We start from the raw sequence: 25,581 nt of genomic DNA, 5'->3' as shown, positions 1-25,581 counted from the left end.
GCGCGCAGCAGAGTTCCCTGGATGTGTCTGTTCTTGTGCCCCAGAAAACTGGCATCCAGCGGCACCCCGGGGGCTCAGCTCCCCCATTTGCTCACCACCCCACGGTCACACTGGGCTCTCCTCAGTCCTCCCGAGCCTGTTCCCAACCCAGGCCTTCACCTAGGCAGTTCCCTCTGCCGGGAACCTGGAATGCTCTTACCTCTGACTGTTATCCTCGGATGTCAGCTCACTTCTCCCCTGAGAGACCTCCGTGAGCACACGGTCTTAGTTGGGTGACCCTGAGACACAGACTGGAATACAAGTAGATGATGGAGAAGCGGGAGTGGGGAAGGAAAGGAAGGTAGCCAGTGGCGGACGTGTTTCCCAGCCGGCTACCTTTGGAGGCAGTTGGAGCGGACTCCCTCCAGGAAGTCCCCTGGGATGCTGCTGGGGTGTCACGTGGGAGGAGCCCAGAGAACGCGTACATCACCTGCCTTCAGTCTGGTCACCAGGATGCTGATTACCTAGAGCTTCCTGCGAATGCTCCCTGCCCTCGGAACGGCCCTCACACACAGAGAGGCTGATGTTTGCTGTGCCTCCCTCCGAGAAGCATGGAGGAGGCAGAGGTGACCAGAGGGAAAGCTGGGGACAGATTCGCCAGGGACCTGCGACACAGGGACCCCTGGCCGGAAGCTCTGCTTGCAAACAACCCAAAACCTTCGGCTCTCTGGATTCCTCCTCCACGATTTGCTCTGCCCCAAGCAGGCGGCCTTGCTCCTCGGCAAGTGACATCAGTCGCTGCCCTGCTACTGCTGGACGGAGGACGGAGAAGTTACCTCTGTCTCCAAAATGTCTGGTGCCCTTGCCAGAAATAGCAGACTGCTTATTTGGGATGGAAAGTTGGTACATTCCTGTTTCAGTCTTCGTCTGCTCTTCCCATCAAGGCTGAGTTCTTGACAGAAGACAGAGTGATGTAAGGTGCTTACCTCACTCTGGAGTGGAAGACACCTGGGCACAGGGTCCAGCCTGCACTGATCTGGGCTGTACCCAGCAGAGCACAATGCAGGTCCCAGAACGCAGGCCGGCGCAGGCAACATTTGGGAAGGAGCAATAAGGGGACGATGAGCAGATGGATGAATTCCTTCTGTACGCAACGACGTGTTGTCTCCCAGCCGGGCAGCTCCTTCTAGAATAAGGAGCACAGCCTTCAGATGCGGCAGGCCTGGGTTTACTCACATGTCAGCGGCAGAACACTGCATAACCGTGAGAACGCGTGATCTCTAGCAACGCATGACAGCCTGCACGGGTCTCACCGACATAATGTGGAGTGAAAGAAGCCAGACACGCAAGAGTGCGCCCTGTACGGTTCCATTTATATAAAGTGCAAGACGGGGGAAAACTAGCGTGTGCGGTTAGAAGTCCGGATCGAGGTCATCCTACTGGGGGAGGGGAGAGGCTCCAGAGGGGGTGCACACGGGCTATGTCTTGGCTTCAGTGGTGGTCTGTCTCTTGACTGGGTGCTGGATTATCGGCCTGTGTCCAGTTAGTAGGGATTCACCAAACTGTAGAGTGTTCTGTATGCACATTATACTCTAATAAAACATTTTTAATGGAACAAACTAGATGAAGCGAACACACAGTCCTGTGTGTGTTACTTTAACAGCTGTGTGATTTAGGAATGTGGCCCTCAAAATGTGATCTGTGATCTGTGGGCGCCGGTGCTGGGATGCCCCCTGTCTGGTTCCTTTCACAGCAGGGTAGGTACAGAAATGGAGAGCGAGCACTTAGAAACTCTCAGAGGACCTTGACATTGCGCCAACACCCAAGGGTGGGGCCAGAGGACCCGGCTCCCTGCAGAGTGCGGACGGGTCTGGCCTCTGACCATACTCACGTACGTGGTGAGTCGCCCTGGCGGTGTAGTCTGCAGATTAGGATGGCTCGGCAGGGGATTGAGAAACACAGCACTGGGCCATCACTGGAGAGAGTTTGGAAAGTGCTGATTTCATGCAAGTTACTTCCAGTCCAGCCTCAGTGTCTCCAATATTAAAACGAGAATGAGTATCTTGAGGCCCCAAGGTTTGGTGAAAAGCAACAAGATAACACATAAGAAAGCCCCAGAAGGCGCTGTGGGGACTAAGGGACATGGGAACTGCCTTTCTAATGAGCCTTCCAAACCATCCTTATGGGACACCGCATGGAAGCGCCACTCTTGGGGCTGCCCGATAGGTCAGCCACTGGCCCTGAGTGGCCACTGAGCTTCAGAAATGGGGCTCGTCCAAATGGACAGACTGCGTACTAGATTCCCAAGACCTCATATTGAATAACAGAATATGAGAGACCGTGTTAAATTTTTTATAATACCCGTTGAAATGATTAACCTTGGCAAATACCGGGTTCAACAAAATATATTGTTAAAATCAATTTTACTTTCTTCTTTATTTTATTCACTTTTCACGTGACCACGAGAAGACTGAAAAGCAGGCGTGTGGCTCACACTCTGTTTCTGTTGCGCCACCGCGCTCCCGTGTATCAACAGTGGAGTGTTCAAGGTTGGGTGAATGTGTAAGCTGGACAGTCACAGCAGAACTTGCTGTCAAGACCACGTGCCTCTTTCGCCTTTCCTCCCCCGATGTTCCCCTGGATGAGTTCCATCTAGCTTTCCAAGTGACATATTTATTTGTTTGCTTCCTCGCTTGTCGTATAGATTAACTACAAGGCCGTTGGCTCCCTGGACCCAAGTGCCGACCTCTCCAGCCAGCGGGGGAAGGTCTTCAAGCTGCGGAATGAAACCCACCACCTCTTTGTGGGGCTGTACCCAGGCACCACCTACTCCTTCACCATCAAAGCCAGTACAGCCAAGGGCTTCGGACCCCCTGTCACCACTAGGATTGCCACCAAAATTTCAGGTATCTCTCTTAATAGAAAGGGGAAAGGGAAGAAACATGTTCTGGGTCCCCCCCCCATTCCTAATTTTCCTGGGAGCATAAAAGGGCAGAGCCAGCGGTCACCTCGTGGTATGGAACAATTAGGACGATGCAGTCCCTAATGTGTTAGCATTGTAGTCTTGTGAAGTAAACCGAAATCACGAACTTCCTAAAGTGTAAAAAACATACTAATTAAACTAGACCGGCAGGAACCCTAAGTGATTTCACCAAATAATTTACCACACAATTGCATTAAATAGTACATTTTTTTCTCATACAGATTGTTTTGTAAAAAAATGTGATTTCAGCAATATTCTTTTTGTCAGTACAGGACACAGCACAAGTTCTCATGAAATGTGTGGGAATGAATGAAGGAAGGAGAGAAGGAGTGACTAGTGTAAAGCCACGGAGGTCTGAGATGTCCCCTGCTGTCCCTGAGATGGCCCCCCCCACCGCCAGGCAACATCAGTAGAGAATTATCTCCGATCCCATTTTACAATTCATGTTTTTTGAGAATACCTGTGCAATTCTGGCCTGCATACATACATACTTGGCACAGATACCCACAGTGGTTGTTGCAGCTTAATGTTTTCACTTATCTTTCTACCATGAGCGTTTTCCATGTTGGTACATTGCTTTCGTGAGAATGTTCTGTCAAGTGGATGGACGTAATTTAATTAAACATTCCCCCGTGGTTGGATGTATGCGGTGCTTCCGTGTTTTTATACCATAACGCTTCAATAAACATGTTACAGAATAAAGTTTAATTCCTTGGTTTGGATTATAACTTCAGGACTAAATTCCAGAAATTGAAAGACTGAATTAAAAGGGATGTGGGTTTTAATAGCTCTTAATACAAACAGCTAGATTACCTTCCCAAGGGATTTGATTTTCGTACTCCTCTATCAGCTGGGGCTGAGAGAAGTGAGGGTCTCATTAAAAAAAAAAAAAAACAGAGAGAGAGAGATTGGGAGCAAAAGGATAAGAGGAACTAGTTCATCACTGCTGTAATTTGCATTTCAAATATGTTGAACAAGGTCGACTCTGCCTTCATGTCTTTGTTAAGTACTTGGACTTCCTGCTTTTATCTGTTTATTTGGTGGGGGACTTGATTCCTGAGGGCTGCTGGCCACCTCCCAGACATCCTTCCCCAGACTCTCGTGCACCTAGAAGGGACCTCCAGGCAGGTTGGAAGGAGAGCAGGCTCTGCTCAAAGCCTGGGATGCCCAGAGACTCTCACCCAACCGGTTCCCCCATGGCCCCCTACTGGTCATCCTGGGTATCTTTAGAGATGGCAGCAAAGGGAGGTGGTGAGCTGGGTTTGAGACCCATGCTGAGTGCCCTCCTCTCTCTGCTCTCTGCCCAGCTCCGTCGATGCCTGAATACGACACCGACACCCCACTGAATGAGACGGACACGACCATCACGGTGATGCTGAAGCCCGCTCAGTCACGGGGAGCCCCTGTCAGGTAAGCAGCCTTTGTCACTTGGGCTTTGCCAACCACTACACCTTGCCCCAGGGTACAGCTTTCAGACTGGCTCATTTCGGGGGCACGTGGAGGGTTCAGTCAGTTAAGCATCTAACTTCTGATCTCAGCTCAGGTCTTGATCTCAAGAGTCATGAGTTCAAGCCCCATGTTGGGCTCCATGCTGGACAGGGGAACCTACTCAAAAAAAAAAAAAAAAAAAAATGGCTCCTCCCAGTTCAACAAGCACACTTGGAGCATCTCATATGTGGGGAATGAGTGTGGCACAAGGGATCGAAGCAATTTGTTTATTCATTCCTTTAGCAAACATTTCCTAGGCACTCACTCAGGGCCAGGCACTGTTTAACTGTTTGGGAGACAGTACCAAAGTAGCTGGAAAGAAGTCATTTTCTGAAGAAAGTCACACTTGAGTTGGGAAGCAAGAAACATGACAACATAACTACAATACAGTGCGTGTTGACGGAGATATACATAGGTCGTTATGAGAGCTTAGGGAAGAGAAGATATTCCCAGCTGACAGTCTGCAGTGACACTGAGCTGGATCTTTTGCCAAGTAGTAAGAGGGTCCCGCATGAGCAAGGCCAGGAGGAGAGAAGCCACCTGAAATCGTGAGGAGCAATCAGGACTAGTTAATCCCAGGCTCTAGATTTTCCTTTAGCATGAAGGTCAAGGCAGGAGTGGTCGGGTGAGAATAAGGGCCAATTCTGAGAAGCTCCAGCTTCTTTGAAGGGTCTTGGGGAGCCCTGGGCTAGCCCCCTGCAATGTCACGTTTATAATACTGGAGACAGGGAGACCAGCCAGGATGGAGGCTATTGAGATGATCTAGGTCTTGGTTTTCCAACCTGGATCCAGCTCAACCCAGGAAGCATAGGTGGCAGAGGAAACAGAATCAACGGCCAGCAATTGGAAGCTACTGTGTATTCTAAAGATTCCGAACAAGGTCTCACTCTAAGTCAGGCCTTGCAACAGGTGTGTGCAGTGCTCGTGGCACACCTGACCATGGAACCTCTGCCTTGTGTTCTCTTCATGGGTTGTTCCGGGACCGTCCTATCTGTGATGAGCCCGAGTGGGTGGTGGCTGTTCCCTCAGAAGAATCATTGCCTGACTCACTGCTTTTCTTCCCATTACTCTCAGGGAATGTGGTCCTTTGCTTCTCTCTGTACACGGATTGCACTGTCTGTGTATGTTCTGTAAGTGATTGTCCCCATTTACGCGTGGAGATACCAAGGCTCGGAAATGCTTAAGAGCCCATGGGATTGGGTAGGAAAGCTGAACTCGAATGCAGGTCCTCCGGGTGCCAAATCATGGGTTCCCCTTGGGCCACCCATACCTCTCCCTTTCCCAGCTCGTAACCCCCCATACGGCAGCACTGGTCACTATTTCAAAATCTAAGCGAGCCTCTCAGGTGATAAGAGTACATTCTGGGAAAAAGGAATAGCATGCCCAACACTGCACAGCAAGTTAGCAGCTGACCCAGGCACACAGGCCAGATCAGACCGAAAGCCTAAGACCTTCATGTCGGAGACCCCGGTTCCCCTTGCATCACTATGAGCCTACGGGTCAGCAAGGCGACCTCATCAGCTAGCATCCAACTGTACGACTCCCGGCAGGTACGCATTCTTTCTGGCTTGCTGCCGACGGCTGGTGGCTGTGTGGGGTGATGGAGAGGATGTGACATTGGTGACAGCTGACCTGGATTCAGATCCTGCTCCAACAGTGCTGGGTGACGTTGGGAAAGATACTTAATCTCCCTGACCCTCCATTTCCCTTATCAGGAAAACAGAGGTAGCTGTTTCATATGGGTCGAATAAAATATGGAAATGCCAAAAGCCAGCCAGACCTCCAAGAGTTCCTTCCTTTGTTGGCTTTGCTTCTTCTTTGTGGCACTCAGGAGGTTCTCTTCAGAATAGTTTTTTGAAAATCTACCATCACTATGGAGTCACGGAGTTGGCCGCTTCCTCATGGTCACAGGGCCAGTAAGTGATAAGATGAGACTTCTATCCTGTTCAGATTTCCAGAGCTTTTCGAGACCCTAACTGATTCCATGGTAGAGAAGAAAGGGCTTTGTTTTTTGCCTAGGACTCCCTAACTTTATCCCAGCGCAAAGTTGCGGAGAAACTTCTTTTAAGACAAAAGTTACACTGAGAAATAAGCCTTCTTGGTCTTGCCCTGTGGCAGGATCAAGATGATTTTTCTTTCTTTTTTTTTTTTTTTTTTTAAAGATTTTATTTATTTATTTGACAGACAGAGATCACAAGTAGGCAGAGAAGCAGGCAGAGAGAGAGGAGGAAGCCGGCTCCCCGCTGAGCAGAGAGCCCGATGTGGGACTCGATCCCAGGACCCTGGAATCATGACCTGAGCCGAAGGCAGAGGCTTTAACCCACTGAGCCACCCAGGGTCCAGGGTCCAGGGTCCAGGGTCCCATCCTCAATATGAATCAGGTTATCTACCTATGAGCCTCTGGAAACCCATCAAGCCCAGTTGAACACAGATGGGAGTAATTATCACTGTGTTTTATTGGGCAACTCTTACGTTCCCAAGAATTTAACCTTGACTAACCTATTCGTATTATTATATTCCTGTTAGAAATGAGGAGACCGAAAATTCATGGTCACAGAGCCAGTAAGTAAGTGATGAGATGGGACTTAGCACCCAGGCCTGCCCAGCTCCAGAGACCAGCAAAGGGGTCCTCTTAAGCAGCCCAAACCAGTGTTCCTGGGGAAGCTGGAAACAGTTGCCCCCAGAGAAGGGCCCCTTACACTTTCCTTCTGGGCCTGCATGCTCTCCATTTGCACATCTGTTTAATAAGCCCATTGCATCCTAAGACTGCAGTAAATTAGGACGTAGGAATGGAAATGACCCAGAAGCAGTGAGAAAGGACAGTGAGCAGGGAGCAAAGAAAAACAGGGCGAGTGTATGAGACGATCACAGATGACTCGGCAAACCGGGAGGTCGACCTGCTGTGACCCCTGCAGACTCTCACAGCCATGCATGTTCGTTAACTCTTCTGGTTCAACTAAACATGTAGCATTATGATCCGTGTCTTTAAGTGAAAAGAGCCTGCTAATTTCCATGTAATGAGGAAGCCCTTGCTACATGCCTGTCGCCGTACATCAACTTTCTGTATCCTCAAAACATTGCAATAATCATCTCCCCATTTTGCAGATACTGAAACTGAGATAAATAGAAGCCAAGTAAGTTGACCCAGGCCATGAGGCAAGCAGTGGTACAGACAGAATTTAAACTCAGTTCAGCTGACCCTAAGCCAGCACTCATTTCACACTACCTCCCAAGGAGAAAGTTGTGCATGACATATTTTGGTGACATTTCCATTGGGGAAAAAAAAAAAAAATTAAATGTCACTGCTCAAAGGGGCAATGCTTGGTGTCTAGAAATGTCTGGCTGCTTTTCTTCCCAAGGCTCTGGATCACGGAGGGTGGGTGTACGCTCCGTTTCAGGAATTATTTTCAGACCGTTGCTTGGGCATTTGCCAAAAAGGGAAGGAAACTAACCAGGCCCGGCCTGCATGACTTCCAGGTCAGCAGCAATGACAGCAGGGGCAATGTCACAGGAGATTTCAGTTCCCTGAACCCTTTTTCGCCTTGAACTCTAGGCACTGAGATGTCCATCTGGCAGGAATTGACCATTAGGTCATTCAGCATATATTTACTGAGCCCTCGCTATGTCCCAGGAGCTGAGCTCAGTAATGGGGATAGAGCAAGACACAAGGTAGATACACACCTGTGTATACTATACTCCCCTTGAGGCTTAGTATCCTGCAAGCATGCGTGTGAACAGGGAGGGGGCAGGCCATGGAGCAGGTAACCAGATACAGAACTGAAACTGGCAGAACAAGATCCTGCGAAGCCTGTGGGGACAGTGTACTGATGGAGAGAACTGGACTGGCCAGAGGGATGAGAACATCCCTGGCCAGCAGGGCAGTGAAGAGTCCCGCAGGTCAGAGAAACACAGGCGTCAAGAAGACAGGGAAGGCTCTCTAAACCACAGGACACAGTGAGCCCACTGGATGGATTGGGTCATAGACGTCTGGAATCGTGTTTTATGGTTGGTAGCACCTTTAATGCCATTGTATTATGTGGTCCTCGCTTACCCAGGGAGTCAGCTATGGGAAAGTACCGTCTCCCTATCAGATGAGGTCTGAGATGCTAAGTGGTTGGCTTAGGGTCATGGAGCTCATTCTCCATGCAGCCAGTGTGTGGACCTTGCTTCCTGCTTCTGAGTTCATTGCTCCCTCCGGAGGTTCTGTATTCCCTGCCCAGGGACTTAGCACCTTGCCCAGGATGTCAAGTGAAGACTCGGTAACCATTTGGTGGGGCTGTGGAGTGAGCTCCTGTTGACTAGGGATTCTGGAGCAGGCAAGGTGACTTCACAGGGGCCCTCCAGCCCAGGGTGGTCCAGGCCCAGCTTGTCACCTGTGAACCCCAGCCCGTCCCTGAGTGGAGTACCCGGTCCTCCCGCAGCCTCACTCCTGAGCCTCGGCTGCAGGCCCAGCCCGTGCGGCTGTTTCCTACCTTCCGCCAGCAGTGTTCTGGCCCTGGCTCAGCCGGACCCCAGACCTGTTCTGCCCCTTGCTGTCCCTGGGAAGCGCCAGGGGTCCGGCTCTGCCTGGTCGAACAGAGCTCGCAGGAAGGCGAGGGGGACAAGGGCGGATTGTCTTGTGGGGCTCCCGCACCCCCCTCCCTTCATCCAAACCACCTCGGAAGCTTGGCCTATTTTTCTAATACTCCACAATGGAGATTTATTGCTTTTGCATTGCTTTCCCCAGGCCTTCAAAGATTTATTGGTTTTTAAGTGACAGAATCCCAGAATTGCTTAAAAGATCAATCAAACAGTGACTAGAATCTAATATTCAGCTCCAACTCGAACCCGCCAAACCTTCTTCCCCCACGCCCCACCTGTCACGCTGATGTATCTGTGGTAACCTTCATAAGAAAGTAACTTGGCCGTGAATTTATCACCCATAATGCAGTCTCTGAGGCAGAGCCCCAGTTTCTGTAGCCGACGTCCCCCACCCCAGATCCCCAGCTGGCTTCTTTGGGGACATCTTTGGGGACATCTTTCTGTCCCCCTGCTCTCCTTCCCCGCCCTTCAGGCACGGAGACCTGTCCACCCCACTCTGGAATCAGCTGTGCGGTTAGCTCTTTCTTGTACCCCTCTGCCACGCCGCACCCACTCCCCTGACCTGCCACGATGGCCCTTGCTGGTTTGCCTGCTGTCCACTGCTCCTCCTTCAGTCCATTCCCCACTGAGCTCTAGAATGGTCCCTGAAGTTCTTAGATGGGTCACTGGCTTTCCACCACATGAGGTTCGAGCTCCTTAGCCTGGAATTCAAGGCCCATTAGAATCTGCCTCTGACCTCCACTTCTGGTTTTATTCCCCTTCTCTCTGCCTCCCTTTACCAGTGTTTACTCAACAGGGCCCAGGGAGTCTTTTTCCTTATTCTTTCTTTGATTGTGTTATGCACCTGCCAGTGGGTTTTTCTTGGTTCTGCGTCTTGCCCGCCCCTCTCGAGACTGTGAGTTCCTGCAGACGTGAGGCTCAACACTAATGGATCCCCTCCCCTGGGACAGTGTCTGGCACTTAGTAGGTCCTCGGAAACACAAATGAGTGATTCAGCACGTCTGTTTTGCGTGCCCGGTAGATGTCAGGTCCTGGGACTGGAAATGCAATTCACAGGTGCCGCCTTCCGCTACCTCCCAATCTGTAAGAGCACCGCCCAGTAGAACTTCCTGCAGCGATGGAAATGTCCTGTGTCCGTGCTGTCCAGTCAGCATCTCCAACCACCTGTGGCTGTTGAGCACTTGAAATACGACCCGTGTGATTGAGGAACTGGCTTTTTAAATTTTTAAGTCTTTCAAGGTCATTCTTAGCTCATGGCTACCATTTTGGATGATGTGGTTCTGTCAGGAAGACAATCAGAGAAAGAAAAAAAAAGCCCGGTCAGAGGTTTCTATGAGAGCTGGATGTAGAGGCATCCATCATGAGCCTGATGAGCTCAGGTGCAAAGAGGGCTTCCTGGAGGCAGTGTTGCCAGCTCCTAGATCTGCCCGCTGAGGGGGGTTTGCTCAGGAAAGGAGGGGGAAGCAGCACACTGTGGGAGCCGAGGCAGAGAAGATACAGGGTGTGTTCACGTGGTGGTTGGAGCCATAGAGCTCTTGGGCAGGGAAGAGGAGGGAGACAAAGGAACAGGCCAGGGCCAGGTAAAGAATCTTGGGTTTGGACTTTGTCCTAACAGGTGTGGAGAACCCTTTGTTCTCTTCTCAGCAGTTGAGCCCTTGCCTTGCTGCTCTCTGTGCCTGGCTCGTTCTCTCTACCTGTCCAGTGTCCAGTTCCCACCCTGCAGCAGGACACATCAGCTCTGCTCAGGGCTCCCGCTCTGCGCTGGGCACTCCCTGGTCAGATACTTGAGACCTGTTGTGTCTGATGCCTGTTCGCTGCTCAGACACCAGGAAGTCCTGGCTACAGGGTGCTGGCAAGGGTGTGACACATCAGAGAATGTGCCGCGAACTCCATGAATGTCAGAAAATCCTCAGAACAATATTGCTTCCAAGCACAGCCTCAGATTTCGGCACATTTCAGAAACACGAAATCAAGCAGATGGGGCTGGACCATCTCCACAGCCAAAAGGGCCAGCAAATCAAGGGCTAAGAGCAGCGCCCTCCAGTTGGAGGACCAGCCACTATATGCTGTGAAATCGAAGGAAAGAAGATCCAAAGCATGCTTGGGAAGGGGCCTGGGGCCCCATGTGAGCTTCCTTTAGCGAGACCTTATAAACAAAGAAACCAGACTGGAGACCTGCAGTCAAAACCAAGCAGGAGAGGGGAGACCAAATCCCTGGAGAGGAGTCCGGGTTTCCCATTCACAATTCATTAAGTCGGTATATGCATTTGAATTTGAGCAAACAGCCATGTGCCAGCCGTTGGGCTGAGCACTGGAGATCCAGAAATGAGCGAGCAGGCCCATGTGCAGACATCCTAATGGCAGAGAGAGCTCCCCGCAAATGCTGCCACAGACACTAACTGACGATACAGATTGTTCGCAATCATAGCTGGTTCTCACTGGCTCGGGGCCACCTCACCCCACCCCCCACCTCATTTTAGCTGCGGCTGAGCTGGTTGGTTTGTGCAGAGGTTCACGCAGAGGGATGGGACCCCTCCTGCAGCGCCACCCCGCCCTCTTTCTTCTTGGCTTCAGTGCTTCCTCCAAAGCCCCCACAGACCTCGGTTAGTGTGAGCGGGCAGAACCAGCTCGGAAACACACAGGACTGAATGCCAGGAGGAGACGGGAGTCCAAGCATGCCCAGATTCCTGTCCTCCGTATGGACCATTCCGAGGCATGTGCCACATGGGTCCTCACTCACCTCCCTTAAGACTGAATCCTGGTTGCCCACAAGGGGAGCTAATTCGACAAGGCACACCTTACTGGTTTTTCTTCTTGGGTTTCTGTCTTGGGTTTCACCTAAGAGGGGGTCACACCAGGCTGGGGAGTCAGGAGATGAGGTTAGAAAAATAAAAGGAGTCCAGGAGGGCAGCAGTGGCCAGAAAATGTAAGGGCGGGTGGCCCTTGATGAGGTTGGATGGGAAAGGGCCAGAAGACATTGCTCTCCAGATGAGAAGGAACGGCCATCCATGCCTGAACAGTTGGAGAGAGGGCCTTGATCAGGGAGAATGGGCAGCAACCTTGGTGATGGCTACTCTATGGGGTAGGCAGGTGGATGAGAAAGAAAAGACATTGTCCTGGGTGACTCCCAGGTTCTGGCTTATTAGTGACATGGAGTCTCTGAGTCAAGGAACACTGAGGACAGAAAGAGTCTAGGAGGATAGTTACCCAAGGGAGACCAGTGGTGATGAATGTGGCCTGGAAGATTAGGAATGTGATGGGGATAAGGAACCAGGTGGGCAAGAACAAGACTGAGATTTGGTTCAGGCGAGTACTGGGGACCTCCAAGGGACGTCCTCCAAACCTCAGACTTGTGACTTGCTTTAATGGGATGCTTCAGACCTGTACTAGGCTTGGAGTGCTGGGAATATGAGAGTCTGCATACATGGAGATAGAGGGATCTGGTGAGTGGCCTCTAATACCCACTGCAAGTTCTCTTTGCTCTCTAATGAGAAATGCTGGAGCCCCTTGCACTTGACAGGTACAGGGAGTTAATACTATGACTTTGAAATGCACAGTGACGAGCTGCCCTACAAATTAGAGATCCAGTCCACTCCCAAAGAAAGAAAACACTTAATTGGGAAGAAGAGGAAAAATTGCCAGATTTTTCCAGGATTCCTTTAATAACCGTGGAGCCCAGATGGGGAGCACGTAAAACCATCACAGAAGGCTTCCGCTGGTCCCTTGGAGCTTCAGTGAGCAAAACTGGCATCATTACCATCTGAGTCTCAGATATGAGGACATGATAGTATCCAGTTAGGAAGGCGGAATGAAGATTGTTGAGGATTTATTAGCGTGGGGCAATCTGAGCTGTTCCTGAGTCCCTGTCTGCATTGGGAGACATGGAAATGGCAATTATACTTGGATACTCTTTCTTAAAACATCATTAATTTCACTTAGTTCCCCAGCTCTCTGGGTCTCCTTTTCTGGGGACTGAAGATGAGGGGTGCTATGTGACCCACTTTGGTGGAGGGATGGGCAAGTGCATTCTCACGTAGACTGCAAGAAGATTTAGCTCTGTAAGTAATATCATTTGTTGCCAAGTCTATCCACATGCCAGGATTTCATCACACCAGACTGGGGAAGAGGAGGAACCAGATACAAAAAGAGACAAGCAGAAATAAGACCTAGTGGGATAAATACTACCGCAGGGCTATTCCCGATGGGGCTGTCCCACACTCTAAATATGGCGACAAAGGGCACGGGTAACTAGGATTAAAGAGATATGTCGCTACCATCGAAACTAACCAAAGAGACAGGGTCAGTCTAGTGAGTATGACACAAAGCCCCAGTAGGAAAGACCATGCAGGAAAACAAAAGGGGGAAGGATGGGCCCCAGGTAATATAGGTGGGCTCACAGTCACTCCAGCTCACCCTACCTGTGTTGCAGGTTTCCTTTTCTCAGCCCCCAAACAACCCAACTTACCAACAATTGGTTCCAGTGTTGATGGATTCTGGATTTTATTCCTTAGGCTCCAACCAAGGAGGAAAAACAGGTGTTTCAGAAAGAATATTTTAAATGGAGCAGGAGGAGCAGTTGCTGGAACATGAAGAACGAGAGAGTGTTCTATTTTGGACCGTCTGCCATCTGGAGAGATGGAAACAGACTGTCGCTGGCATGAGGGAGAAGAGAGTGTGGTTGTCATGTTCACCTCCTACCATAGGGACTATTTAAATTCCAGAAGGCTGGAGGGCTAGAAAGGCATGAGAGCAGGGGGTTTGAGACTGGAGAACCATGAACATTCAAGTGGTATTTGAAGCATGGGAGGAGCAAATGACCTTATCCAGAAAGAGTATCTATGAGAAGAGATAAGGACCAGAGAGCCCTCTATGAAGAAACCACACAGGAGATGGAGAAGGGCTGGCCAAAGAGGTAGAAGAAATACCAGGGCAGAGTTAAAACGTGAAAGCCAAAGGAAGAATTTTTTTTTTTTTTAAATAGGAGATGGTGGAAGCTTTATAGTTCAGTTTTCTCTAAGAGCTCCCAGCAGCTCTGACTGTAGAAAAGAAGAAAGACACCTACCTTGATCCAGGGCCATGGGAGAAAGAAGATGATGAAGTCAACGGAAGTTCTTAAAAATGGGTCATATGCAATTATCATAGGATCTCCTTGATATGAGGAAGTTGAGAGGCAACATGAGGGGTTTGGGGGGGTAGGAAAAAAATAAATGAAACAAGATGGGATCGGGAGGAAGACAAACCATAAGAGACTCTTAATCTCAAAACAGATGGAGGGTTGCCGGGGGAGGGAGGGAGGGAGAGGTTGGTTGGGTTATGGACATTGGGGAAGGTATGCGCTATGGTGAGTGCTGTGAAGTGTGTAAGCCTGACGATTCACAGACCTGTACCGCTGCAGCTAATAATACATTATATGTTAATAAAAAAAAATAATAATTAAAAAAAAAGAAGGGCACTTGTTATGACAAGCCCTGGGTATTGTATGTAAGTGATGAATCGCTAAATTCTACTCCTGAAACCAACATTGCACTCTATGTTAACCAAGTAGAATTTAAATTAAAATCTGGAGAAAAAAATAATAAAAATTCAAATTAAAAAAAATATATGGGTCATATGGTCCAGGCTTGATTTTTAAAAGCACATGGAGGTCGATGTGCAAATGACAGAGATTTTGAGGGCCAGGTGACCCCAGTGCTGTTGAGGAAGCTGTGCAGAAGGTGCAAGGCTGGGAGAGGCTAGACAGACAGGAAGTGGCATTCAGAGTAACGTGATCAATGAAAAGGTTTTAGTAATGGAGCCCTGCAGTGGGAGAATATGGCTCCGGGTGTGACCATGTTGGCAGTGGTAGTAGATGGATGGTAATGAATTCAAGGTGAAGGTACTTGAAGCCAAGTTATTTCAAGGACCAAAGAAGCCAGACTAAGGATGGGCAGGCTGTCTGAGTAAATGTAATTCTGTGCCATGAATCCTCCCAACCCTGGGGAAGTGGTAAAACGCTTTGCAGGAGCAAGAGTGATTCTGCAAGGTGCCTTCTCCCGGTCTCACTTTTGCTCTAACTTTTTTCTGCTGACTTCTATTCCTCGCAGTGTTCTGGGCCCGGTGACAGTTTGCATCACTGCTTTGTCTCAGATCTTGCACAGCTGATAACGGATGGTTCTCAGTCTCTCTGTCTGCAGCCGCCCAAAGGTCAGACTTTCAAGTCGGCCTCCATCAAGTGCATTTCTATAGCCTGATCTATTGATGTTCTCTGAGCTAGTGAATGGATCTGTGCCATGTTAGAATCCAAGGAGATTTGCTCTCATCCAAAAAGCATTCTGCACAAGGCTCGCTCCAGCTGCCTAGGGCTGGCGCTCAGAGAGTTGCCTCCTCTCGGTGGCAGTGAGAGAGGTGATCTTGAAAGTCCTGGCTTTTTGGTAGGACAAGAACAACTTAGCCATGAGGCGGAAGAAATTCATACTTATCCCTTTTCACGACGCAGCCCATCCTTTCCTTGCCTGGCTACAACTGTTTTTGGTTTGCTGTTTCACTGGTGCATTTCCACTTGAGTGTAGGCTCACTAAGCAGATTATAAATGTATAAAAAAGTATTCATAACCAGGACAGGGGTAGCAGCTCCAGTAACACAAGAAGGATTCAAGGGCAAGACTTTAGGCCCACACTGTCTAATACTGAAGCCACAGCTACATGGGAGCTATTTGAACTTAAAGTAATTAGAATGAAATCAAAGCAAAACTTTTGATTCATCAATTATACCATCCACATTTCAAGGACAGTAGCCCCATATGGCTGGTGGCTACCATATTGAATAGCATTCCCACCATCACAGAAAATATTAGTTCACTGCACTGCTGTAGACTTTCAGAGATCTGCTAAATAGAGGACATGGCCCGTGTATGGTTTCAGAGGGAGTATTAATGTAAGCATTTCAAAGGGACTGTTAATAGGCACCTACGACTGGGCTGACTTGCTGTTCAGACCCTGACTTCCTGAACGACGGTCTCCAAACTCCACTGCATCCCACTCACTGGGGTGGCATCTAGGAAATGGTTTGACTCCAGGGTAATTAGAATCATCAAGGGAGCTAGGAAATAGGTAGATTGTTTTCCATCCTTGCGGCTAACAGGACCAGACCCGAGAATCTGTGTTTGCCCAAGCTCCCACAGGATGATCGTGCTGGTCTCGAGCCACAGCCTTGGTACCCCCAGGTTGGCTGATACGTGGGCTCCTGGGTGGAGAAGCGAGCCAGTAAAGGGAACCAAAAACTCTCTTCTCCGGTGCCGGTACTTGCTTATTCTCATGATACGGGGAAGTAGTTGTTTTACATTTTGCTGTGGAATTGCCCGTGTTGGCTTTACAGCTTTTGGAACTTGCGTCTCTTTTTGGTGTATGTTTCAGCATGAAGATAATCAATTTTAGCGCCTAAGAGCCGAACTAGGATCTCAGCCAGCTTACTTCATTAAGTAAGGTCCATATGGGGGCCAGAAACACACCCCTGTTTTCCTACGATGGTGACAATGACTGGCGTGTGAACCCATTCATGTTGTGTTGTTGCTCATAGTACATCTGAATATATCACTTCAGTGCAGATAGGGGGCTTAGGTAGAAGATGGATGTTTGGTGAGACAGTGTCGGGATCTGAACAAATCTGTATTCTTTGGTGGGAGGCTAGAGCAGCGTGGGAGAAACAAATCCATTTCCAACTTTCGCTCTATAAAAAGTTCCATATTTTCTTAGATCAGACAAAATATATTGAGTGCCAAAATGCTGCAGCGATACGGGTGCGTCACTCAGCTGGGTTGGAATCTGTATGCATTGTCCCCCCGGGCCAGTTTTGATTATGTTCTTTTTCCTTTTATTGCAGTCAGCAAATCTGAATTTGCTATTGTGGGGAGAGCAGGAAGAGGAGGGGGGATAAAATGAAGGTTTTTAACCTTCAGAAAGTTCAGAGGTTCAGACTGAATAAGCACAAAAACTTTCCGCGTGCCTCTGAATTCCTTGAATTTGCAGAACTGCTCGGAATCCCAAGAGGACTACCTTGCACAAAGTATCTGGGCCCTGCTTTGTAGCTAAAAGGCAGAGCAGAAATTATGAGAAAGGAACAGAATCAGAGAAGGGGGAAGAGGAATCAGTGTACAAAAAGGAGTTTGGTCCCTCTCCAGGCTAAGTTTTAGCCTATTGTTTCGTTTCTTCAGTTCCGAGCCATCTGCTTCCCACGGCTCTCGGATAACGTCTCCCCTGCCAGGACACCCTGTTCCTGCTTAATTGAAATTAGTTTCCAAGAATATTGTCCAAAGCAGTTTCCAATGGCGGGAATGTTTTGAAAGTCACAATAGGAGTTGAAGCTCGGGGATGCAGATGTCTACGCACGAGCCAGATGTTCAAAGACACCACACGGTCTACGAACGCCTTCACATTTCCAAAGCCAGGAGCTCTCTCATTGGCCTCTGCAACTTAGAAATGGCTCCTTTGAAACTGGCATCATCTCTCCATTAGGGACCTGTAATACTGCAAGTGTGAAGGGAAACAATCCCTTCTATTCAAGTTTAGAGCAATGTGTTTCCCAGGCTTAATTATACCACAGGTATATAAATTACAGAAACATGTTAATGCTCCCATGATTAAAATTATAGAGTGCCTAATTGAAAAAGCATAAACTGAATTGAAGAATTCCTAATTATAGTTTGCTTTGAGGTGTTAATTTCCTCCATAACGAATGCATAATTTCTTGGAACCTAAAAAGGTGGCCTCTTGCATCAGCACGTAGGATGCAGGCAGATGGGATCGGGCTGTCATCTTTCAGTGCAGGAAGTTGACAAGGAAGGTTTGGTTCGGTGAGAGAACCTTGGAAGGGAGCTTGGGAAGGAGGTGGCACTGGTAAAGATGCTAAGTCAAGGTTCTGCGCAGTGGGCATCAGGACAAAGGACAGATGAGGACCTGTAGAAAACTTTCTCCATTGGCCTTTTTCTTCTCTCTTCAAAGTCTCAACTTTTATCCCAGTTAGTTTTGGTAGTATTTGTGCCTGTGTCCTGGACCAGCAGTATGATCTGGGAATCTGTTACAGATGCAGAGGTTTGGGCCCTGCCCGCTGACCTACCAAATCAGGAACTCTGGGGGTAGAGCCTAGCCATCTGGGTTTTAACAGGGCCTCCAAGGGATTCTGATGCATGCTAAGCCTTGAGAAGCACAGTTCTGAGGAGTGAGTCACACACATAGCTGAGCTTGGTTGAATTCCTCCTACTTTGGATCAGAACCCATGATCAACAACTTCCCAAGCATCATTGCATTTTATACTCTTTAGCATCACATGGAAGCAGGAAAAATGTATCCCGTTTCTCAGGTGAGAAACCGAAGATCTAGAGAAGCTGCCTTGTTCAGTTCATGGCCTCTTTGAGAGATGGAGGCCTTGTCTGTAGGTTCAGATGGAGACTCACTCTGTTGCCCCGTGTCATCCATTTTTTTCATTGTCGTCACCTCGTTTTGTCAATACTTTGCTAATTAATGCATTTTCTGAGCACTGTGGAGCTGGAGGCTGAGCCACTCCTGATAATGAATTCCAGGGGAGTCATGAATTGGCTAATGCTGAGCCTGACTGTAGGACAAGGGAGAGGCTCCTACGTATCTGCAGTAATTGCTATTAATGGCATTGATTGTTCGTGTGCATCGTTCACGGATAGTGATGTGAATTTTAAGAATAAGAGACCAGAGCTCAAAAAGAAACTCTGAGTTTTGGAAGAAATTCCCTTTCCATAGTGACCCAAGCAGCTGTAAAGCCCCCATTAGAGACTTAGGGGCAGGGGAAGCTGCTCTAAGATGCACCACACTTCTATCTCCTCTGTTTGGACACCTTAGTTGTCTCAGGTTTCCTAGTCTAAACACATCAGAGAGTGTACTCACTCACTCTCTCTCTCTTGATCTCTCACTTAGCCAGTCCATAGCCATCTGAAACAATAAACTTAAGTTCTTGGCCTATAGCATTCAACCAGATTTTTGCACAAGACTTAGACATTCCTATATGGTTGATAATTTGGGTCACCTCCAGTTATTTGTTGTTATAAATAACCCAGAAATAAGCATCCATGTTTTTCTTGTGGTATTGTATCTTTAAAGAGGAAAAATTCCCATGAGTGGAATTACTGAAACGAATAAAATCGAACTAAAATGTATTGAGCGTCTACTCTAATATGCCGGGCACTGACAGCCAATTCATATACAATAACCTTTTTCATTCTTTAATTAAAAAGAATCTCAAAGTAACAAGTGTACATAGTTAGGAAATCAGAGAACCAATGCCCGTTCCCTCCCCCACCTTGTCGCACCCCAGTCCTGTGTCCCAAAGGCAACTGCACTGTAATTCTCTATTTCTTCTGGGAATTGGCATTGTCACTACATAACGTGCTGTTTTAAAACCATTGATTGTAGACATTGTCTATTTACTTCCTGTTATTATAGATGAGAATTTGGCTGTTTTAAATCATCCAGGACTTCCCTTCCAGCTTCCCAATGTAGTTATGCCACAATTTCTAGTTAAATAAATACACAATGGTTAATTTTATAATTCTATAAAAGCAGGGCACTTCAGTGCCAAGTGGTATATACTATTTTCGTGAGAGTATCGTATAATTAACTCAAAGCTTACTATGTACTAGATACTATTTTCAGTTCTTTACATATATTAACTCAGTTAATTCTCATCCAAACCCTTTAAGGTAAGAATAGCATGACCCCTATTTTAGGATGTGCAAACTGAAGTACTGAGAGATTAGGTAACTTGCCCACATTCATGCAGCTAGTGTGTTGCTGGTCTGGGATTTGAGCATAACAGTTTGGCTCCACAGTCTGAACTCTTAACCACTTTGCTGCATTACCTGTCATTACTTGTCCTGTCTTGTATAGTATTTTTTAAAAATTCATCCTAGCATGTACAATTATTCTATTTTATTCAAGTGATATTTTCATTATGCTATTCACACATTTTTCTTCTCACCGAGCTCTATCATTTCAAGTTGACTCTTACATATTCCTTTTCCTTTCATTTTTTATCTCTCTCTCTCTCTCTCTCTCTCTTTTTTTTTTTTTTTTTGGTCTTTTCATTCTGTTTTCTAGAAGAATAACCATTATGTAGCAGTTGCTGAGCAATTCCAATTTTTTTAAAAGATTTTATTTATTTATTTGACAGACAGAGATCACAAGTAGGCAGAGAAGCAGAGAGAGAGAGAGGAGGAAGCACGCTCCCTGCTGAGCAGAGAGCCCGATGCGGGGCTCAATCCCAGGACCCTGGAATCATGACCTGAGCCGAAGGCAGAGGCTTTAACCCACTGAGCCACCCAGGCGCCCCCAATTTTTTTTCTTTTAAGAGCTATTTATGGTTCTCAGAATTTATTTTCCTCATATCATCACTTCTTGGCTATAGAAGCAATCATTTCTCAATTACTGAGGATATTATTTTGATTGGGGGAGAGAGAGAGTCTTTGCTGACTGCTGTATTGTCTCCATTTCCTCTGGAATCATTTTTTGCCATTTGAATTGACTACTCTCTTTTAAATTGGTGCATTTCTCACCTGAACAGCAAGTCTTGTAGTACATATTTAAAAGCAATCTTTTGTAATCACAAAGAGAAATTGAGAACAAAGTGCCATTTGCATTTGCATCAAAAAACATAAAATACCTAGGAATAAATTCAGCCAAAGAGGTGAAAGGCCTGTATGCTGAAAATGATGGCATTGATGGAAGAAACTGAAGAAGACACAAAGAATGGAAAAATATTCCATGCACATGGTTGGAAGAATTAACATGGTTAAAATGTCCATACTACTTAATAGATTCAGTGCAATCCCTATCAAAATTCCAATGACATGTTCCACAGAAATAGAGGAAATAATCCTAAAATTTATATGGAATCATAACAGACCCTGAATAGCTAAAGATGTCTTGAGAAAGAAAAACAAATCTGGAGGCATCACACTCCCTGATTTTAAAGCATATTACAAAGCTGTAGTAATAAAAATAGTCAGGTATTTGCAGAAGACAAGACACATAGATTAATGGAACAGAACAGAGATCTCAGAAATAAATACACAATTATATGGTCGGTTAATTTATGACAAAAGAGGCAAGAATATACAATGGGGAAAGGACAGTCTCTTGAATCAATGGTGTTGAGAAAACTGGGCAGCCACATCCAAACAAATGGTACTGGATTACTATCTTACACTACATGCAAAAACTAACTCAAAATGGACTAAAGACTTGAATATAAGAAAACATAGGTGACAAGCTTCTTGAAATTGGTCTTGGATTATGATTTTTTTGGGATCTGACTCTATAAGCAAAGGCAATAAAGGCAAAAATAAAGAAGTTGGACTACATCAAACTAAAAAGCTTTTGCATAGCAAAGGAAACCATTAATAAAATGAAAAAGTATGCTACTGAATGGGAGAAAATATTTGTAAATCATATATCCAATAAGGGGTTAATATCCAAAATACATAAAGAACTCTTACAAATCAATGGCCAAGATTAAAAAGCAGGCAGAAGCCCTAAGTAGAAATTATTCCAAAGAAGACATACAAATGGCCAACAGGCACATGAAGAGATGCTCAACATCACTCATCATCAGGGAAATGCAAATCAGAAGCACAACAAGTTACTACCTCATACCAGTTAAAATAGCTATTATCTAATAAGACAAGAAATAGCAAGTATTGACAAAGATACGGGGAAAAAGAGACCCTTGTCCACTGTTGGTGGGAATGTAAATTGATGCAGTTACTTCGGAAAACAGTATGAATATTCCTCCAAAAATTAAAAATAAAACTGCAATATGATTAGCAATTCTGTACCATTTATCCAAAGAAAATAAAAACACTAATTTAAAAAGATATATGCATCCCAATGTTCACTGCAGCATTATTTACAATAGCTAAGATATAGAAATAACCTAAATGTCTACCGGTGGATGAATGGATAAAGATGTGGTATATGTATACCACAGAATACTACTTGGCCATGAAAAAGAATGAAATCTTGCCATTGGCGTCAAGGATGGACCTTGAGGGGATTATGGTAAGTGAAGCAAGTCAGACAGAGAAAGGCAAATATTGTATGATTTCTCTTACCTATAAGACAAAACCAAACTTGCAGATGCAGAGAACACAACAATGGTTACTCAAGGGAAGGGAGACAAAGGGAGTGAAGAGGGTCAAGAAATACAGACTTCGAGTTACAAAACAAAAAATGTCATGGAGATGCAACGTACAGCCTGGTGACTATAGTCAGTAATAATGTAGTGTACACTTAAAAGTTACCAAGAGAGCCAGTCCTAACAATTCCCATCACAAGGGGGAAAATAGATAGCTTTGTATAGTGATGGATGGTAACTAGACTTCCAATGGTGAACATTTCACAGTGTAAATGAATACCAAATCCTTATGTTACAAACCTGAAACTGGTATATGGTGATGATATCACAATAAAAAAAGTAATTCCAACAGCATTCGCTATCTGTGGAAAGGGCATCTGTTTTAAGACTTGCCGTGCACATAATGTCCTGCTGTGTACACCTCTTAAGTGGTGTTCAACTAGGTATCTGTGTCAGAAGACTTTTCTAGGTATCTGTGTCACTTCATTACTCCAGTAATCATATCATTGATTATCCAAACCAGAACACTTTGAGAATGAAGGGGGTCAAATAAATATCACAAGACTATGAGTATTAACCTGGACTCTTGTGGGCCAACTTGGAAATATGGTCACCCTATATCTCCTTGAGATACTGCAATTTCTTACAGTAATGATACAAAATTAAATGACACATTAATAGTTGTATCAATCTGTGCTTGCCTTTTGGTTTCTCATCATAGCTTCCAGTAGACTTCAGTTTTATTCTTCTATTCTCAATGCCTCTTCCACATTTTTTTCTGAAGTGAAAAGGTCCAAAATTTAATTATCTTCAGAAATTCAGACATCTCATAATATTACAGGATTTGAGGTAAAATCCTAATAGAAATAAAAAATAGTGGTTCATAATATTTAGGTACTTTTTGGTTTACAGTGTAACATTTAGTTTACACATGTTGAGGCCAGTTAATTTTCAGTGTTTTTTCTTGTTTCTTTTCTATTCTTTTTCTTTTCTTTTTTGTAAGAAAAATTGAAATGTTATATTTTGAAAAACTTTGTTAATTTGGAAACCTGTCCATTTTTTTCTTTTATACAGTTTTATTGAGAAATAATTGACATACATCACTATATAAGTTTAAGATGTACAGCATGGTGGTTTGGTTTACATCTGTTATGAAATGACCACAACTATAGGATCAGCAAACATACATCTTCTCATAGATCAAATAAAAAGAAAAAAAATTTTCCTTGGGATGAAATCTCTTAGGACCTACTCTCTTTATAACTTTCTTCCATGTCACACAGCAGTGTTAGCTGTGGTCCTCATGCTGTCCATTACAACCCTGCAAGTTTGTACCCTTTGACCACCTTTCTCCAGAACTTGCCTCTTTCTTACCCCCTGCCTCCGGTAACCACACATCTGATCTCGTTTTCTAGGAGTTTTGTGTCTGATTGTTGTTTTTTTTTTTTATGAGATTCCACATATTAATGAGATTGTATAGTATTCGTCTTTCTTTGTCTGACTTATTTCATTGTACATAATGCTTTCAATGTCCATCCATGTTTATCATAAATGGTAGGATTTTCTCATTTTTTTATGGCTGATAATATCCCATTGTATGTATAAACCACAATTTCGTTGTCCATTCAACGAATTGGTGGCTACTTAGGTTGTTTCCATGTCTTGGCTACTGTAAATAATGCCATGAACATGGGGGGTGCAGAGATCTTTTTGGGTTAGTGTTTCTGTTTCCTTTAAAAATCTGTCAAGATTAGGGGCGCCTGGGTGGCTCAGTGGGTTAAGCCGCTGCCTTTGGCTCAGGTCATGATCTCAGGGTCCTGGGATCGAGTCCCGCATCGGGCTCTCTGCTCAGCAGGGAGCCTGCTTCCCTCTCTCTCTCTCTGCCTGCCTCTCTGCCTACTTGTGATCTCTGTCAAATAAATAAATAAAATCTTTAAAAAATAAATAAATAAAAAAAATAAAAAAAATCTGTCAAGATTAATACAAGATTGTCTAACTCCAAGTTGAAAAGGCAGAAGGGAGAAGTTGTGCTATTTTCCCTTCTGATTAAATGAGTAATTTAAGAAATGTTCATAACATGATGATAAGTGAAAAAAATATAAAATTACATATAACATAATTTTAATTCTTTATTAAAAGTGCATATATGGTTTGGGGAGGGTATGTGATTTGGTGAGTGCTGTGAAGTGTGTAAACCTGGTGATTCACAGACCTGTACCCCGGGGGATAAAAATATATGTTTATAAAAAATAAAAAATTTAAAAAAAAAAGTGCATATAAAGAATGATTAAAAGACTAGAAGAAACCTAAAAAAGATAAAATACAAAAATAAACATTTAGATGTAGAAGTTGACTGAAAGTGCTGGGTTTTGGGGAGTGAAGACATTCAGATTCTCCACAGATGGAACTTCTCTTCTGCCTACAGAGTAAGAATAGGAGGCAGAGAGACAGAGGTCCATGTTCAAGAGTTTGCTGGATTCATGTACAGACTTTGACTGACACCCCTGTTTTCAGCCCCACATTTCACTTAAACACTCCCCATACCTTTCTGCTCTAAGATCAGAGTCTTGTTTGAAATCCATTGGCAAGTGAATTCCCCTGATTCATATTTCTTTATAGTTTGGTTTTCTTTATCTTCCCACCCCAGACACCCATTCTCTGGCCATTTTTAGTCTTCCAGAATTTTGTTGAAACTTCTTACCTGCTAATGGCCCCACCCCTGTTCTTTCTTTCCTTGTGGATTTAGATGCTTTTTCATCTTTTCCTGTCAGTGAAATTTCAGTAAAAGGAGAACTTGCTCTCACATTATTATCTCAACCAGTTTTCACAATAATCATTTATTGTCCTTGGATTTTTTTTTAATATCCTTTAAATATTTGTATGAGGTTCACACAGATAGTGAGTTTCAAAGCCAAAATTCAAATTTAATGCAGAATTTAGAGTCTATGCTCTTTGTATTTCTATGTCATAAACATGTTTGTGTCTTGACATCCATCTCCAAATCATTTCCCCAATTTGACGCATCAACTTATAGTGCTGCTAGAATTGTATAATCCAACCAGTTTCACCACAACTTCACTGAGATGGCATGTTATAATTCACATTTACTTTGATAATTTAATGGGTTTTTAAAAGGAAGCATATTATCATTTTGATTTGCATTTCTTTGATTCATGGCAAGACATATTTTTTCCTGTGTATTTTTATACTATTGACAGTCCTTTTTGTATGTTGTCTTTTTAACATCTTTTTACCTATGACAGTGGTTCTCAACCAGAGTTAATTTGTTCCCCAGAGACAATGACTGGAGATAATTTTGATTGTTACAACTTGGGGGTGGGGGCTGCTGCTGGCATCTAGTTAGTAAGTAGAGGCCAAGGATCTCGTTAAATCTACTGCAATGTACAGGACAACAT

At 45.4% G+C, this 25,581-nt stretch overlaps 1 protein-coding gene across 12 annotated transcripts in view; it reads left to right on the top strand.

Annotated features, from left to right (window-relative positions):
• PTPRT (protein tyrosine phosphatase receptor type T) overlaps nucleotides 1–25,581 on the top strand; it is a 1,054,416-nt gene that overhangs the window by 748,078 nt on the left and 280,757 nt on the right. For all 12 annotated transcript variants that reach the window (XM_059407029.1, XM_059407023.1, XM_059407028.1 and 9 more), the window contains exons 10-11: nucleotides 2,684–2,885; nucleotides 4,270–4,372. In XM_059407029.1, coding sequence (XP_059263012.1) covers nucleotides 2,684–2,885; nucleotides 4,270–4,372 — 305 coding nt within the window. The remainder of the gene's footprint in view (nucleotides 1–2,683; nucleotides 2,886–4,269; nucleotides 4,373–25,581) is intronic.

Source organism: Mustela nigripes, chromosome 7 (genome assembly GCF_022355385.1).
Source record: "Mustela nigripes isolate SB6536 chromosome 7, MUSNIG.SB6536, whole genome shotgun sequence".
Classification (NCBI taxonomy): Eukaryota; Metazoa; Chordata; class Mammalia; order Carnivora; family Mustelidae; genus Mustela; species Mustela nigripes.
The sequence above is the reverse complement of the archived record's forward strand: the minus strand, read 5'-3'. Positions and strand labels throughout refer to the sequence as shown.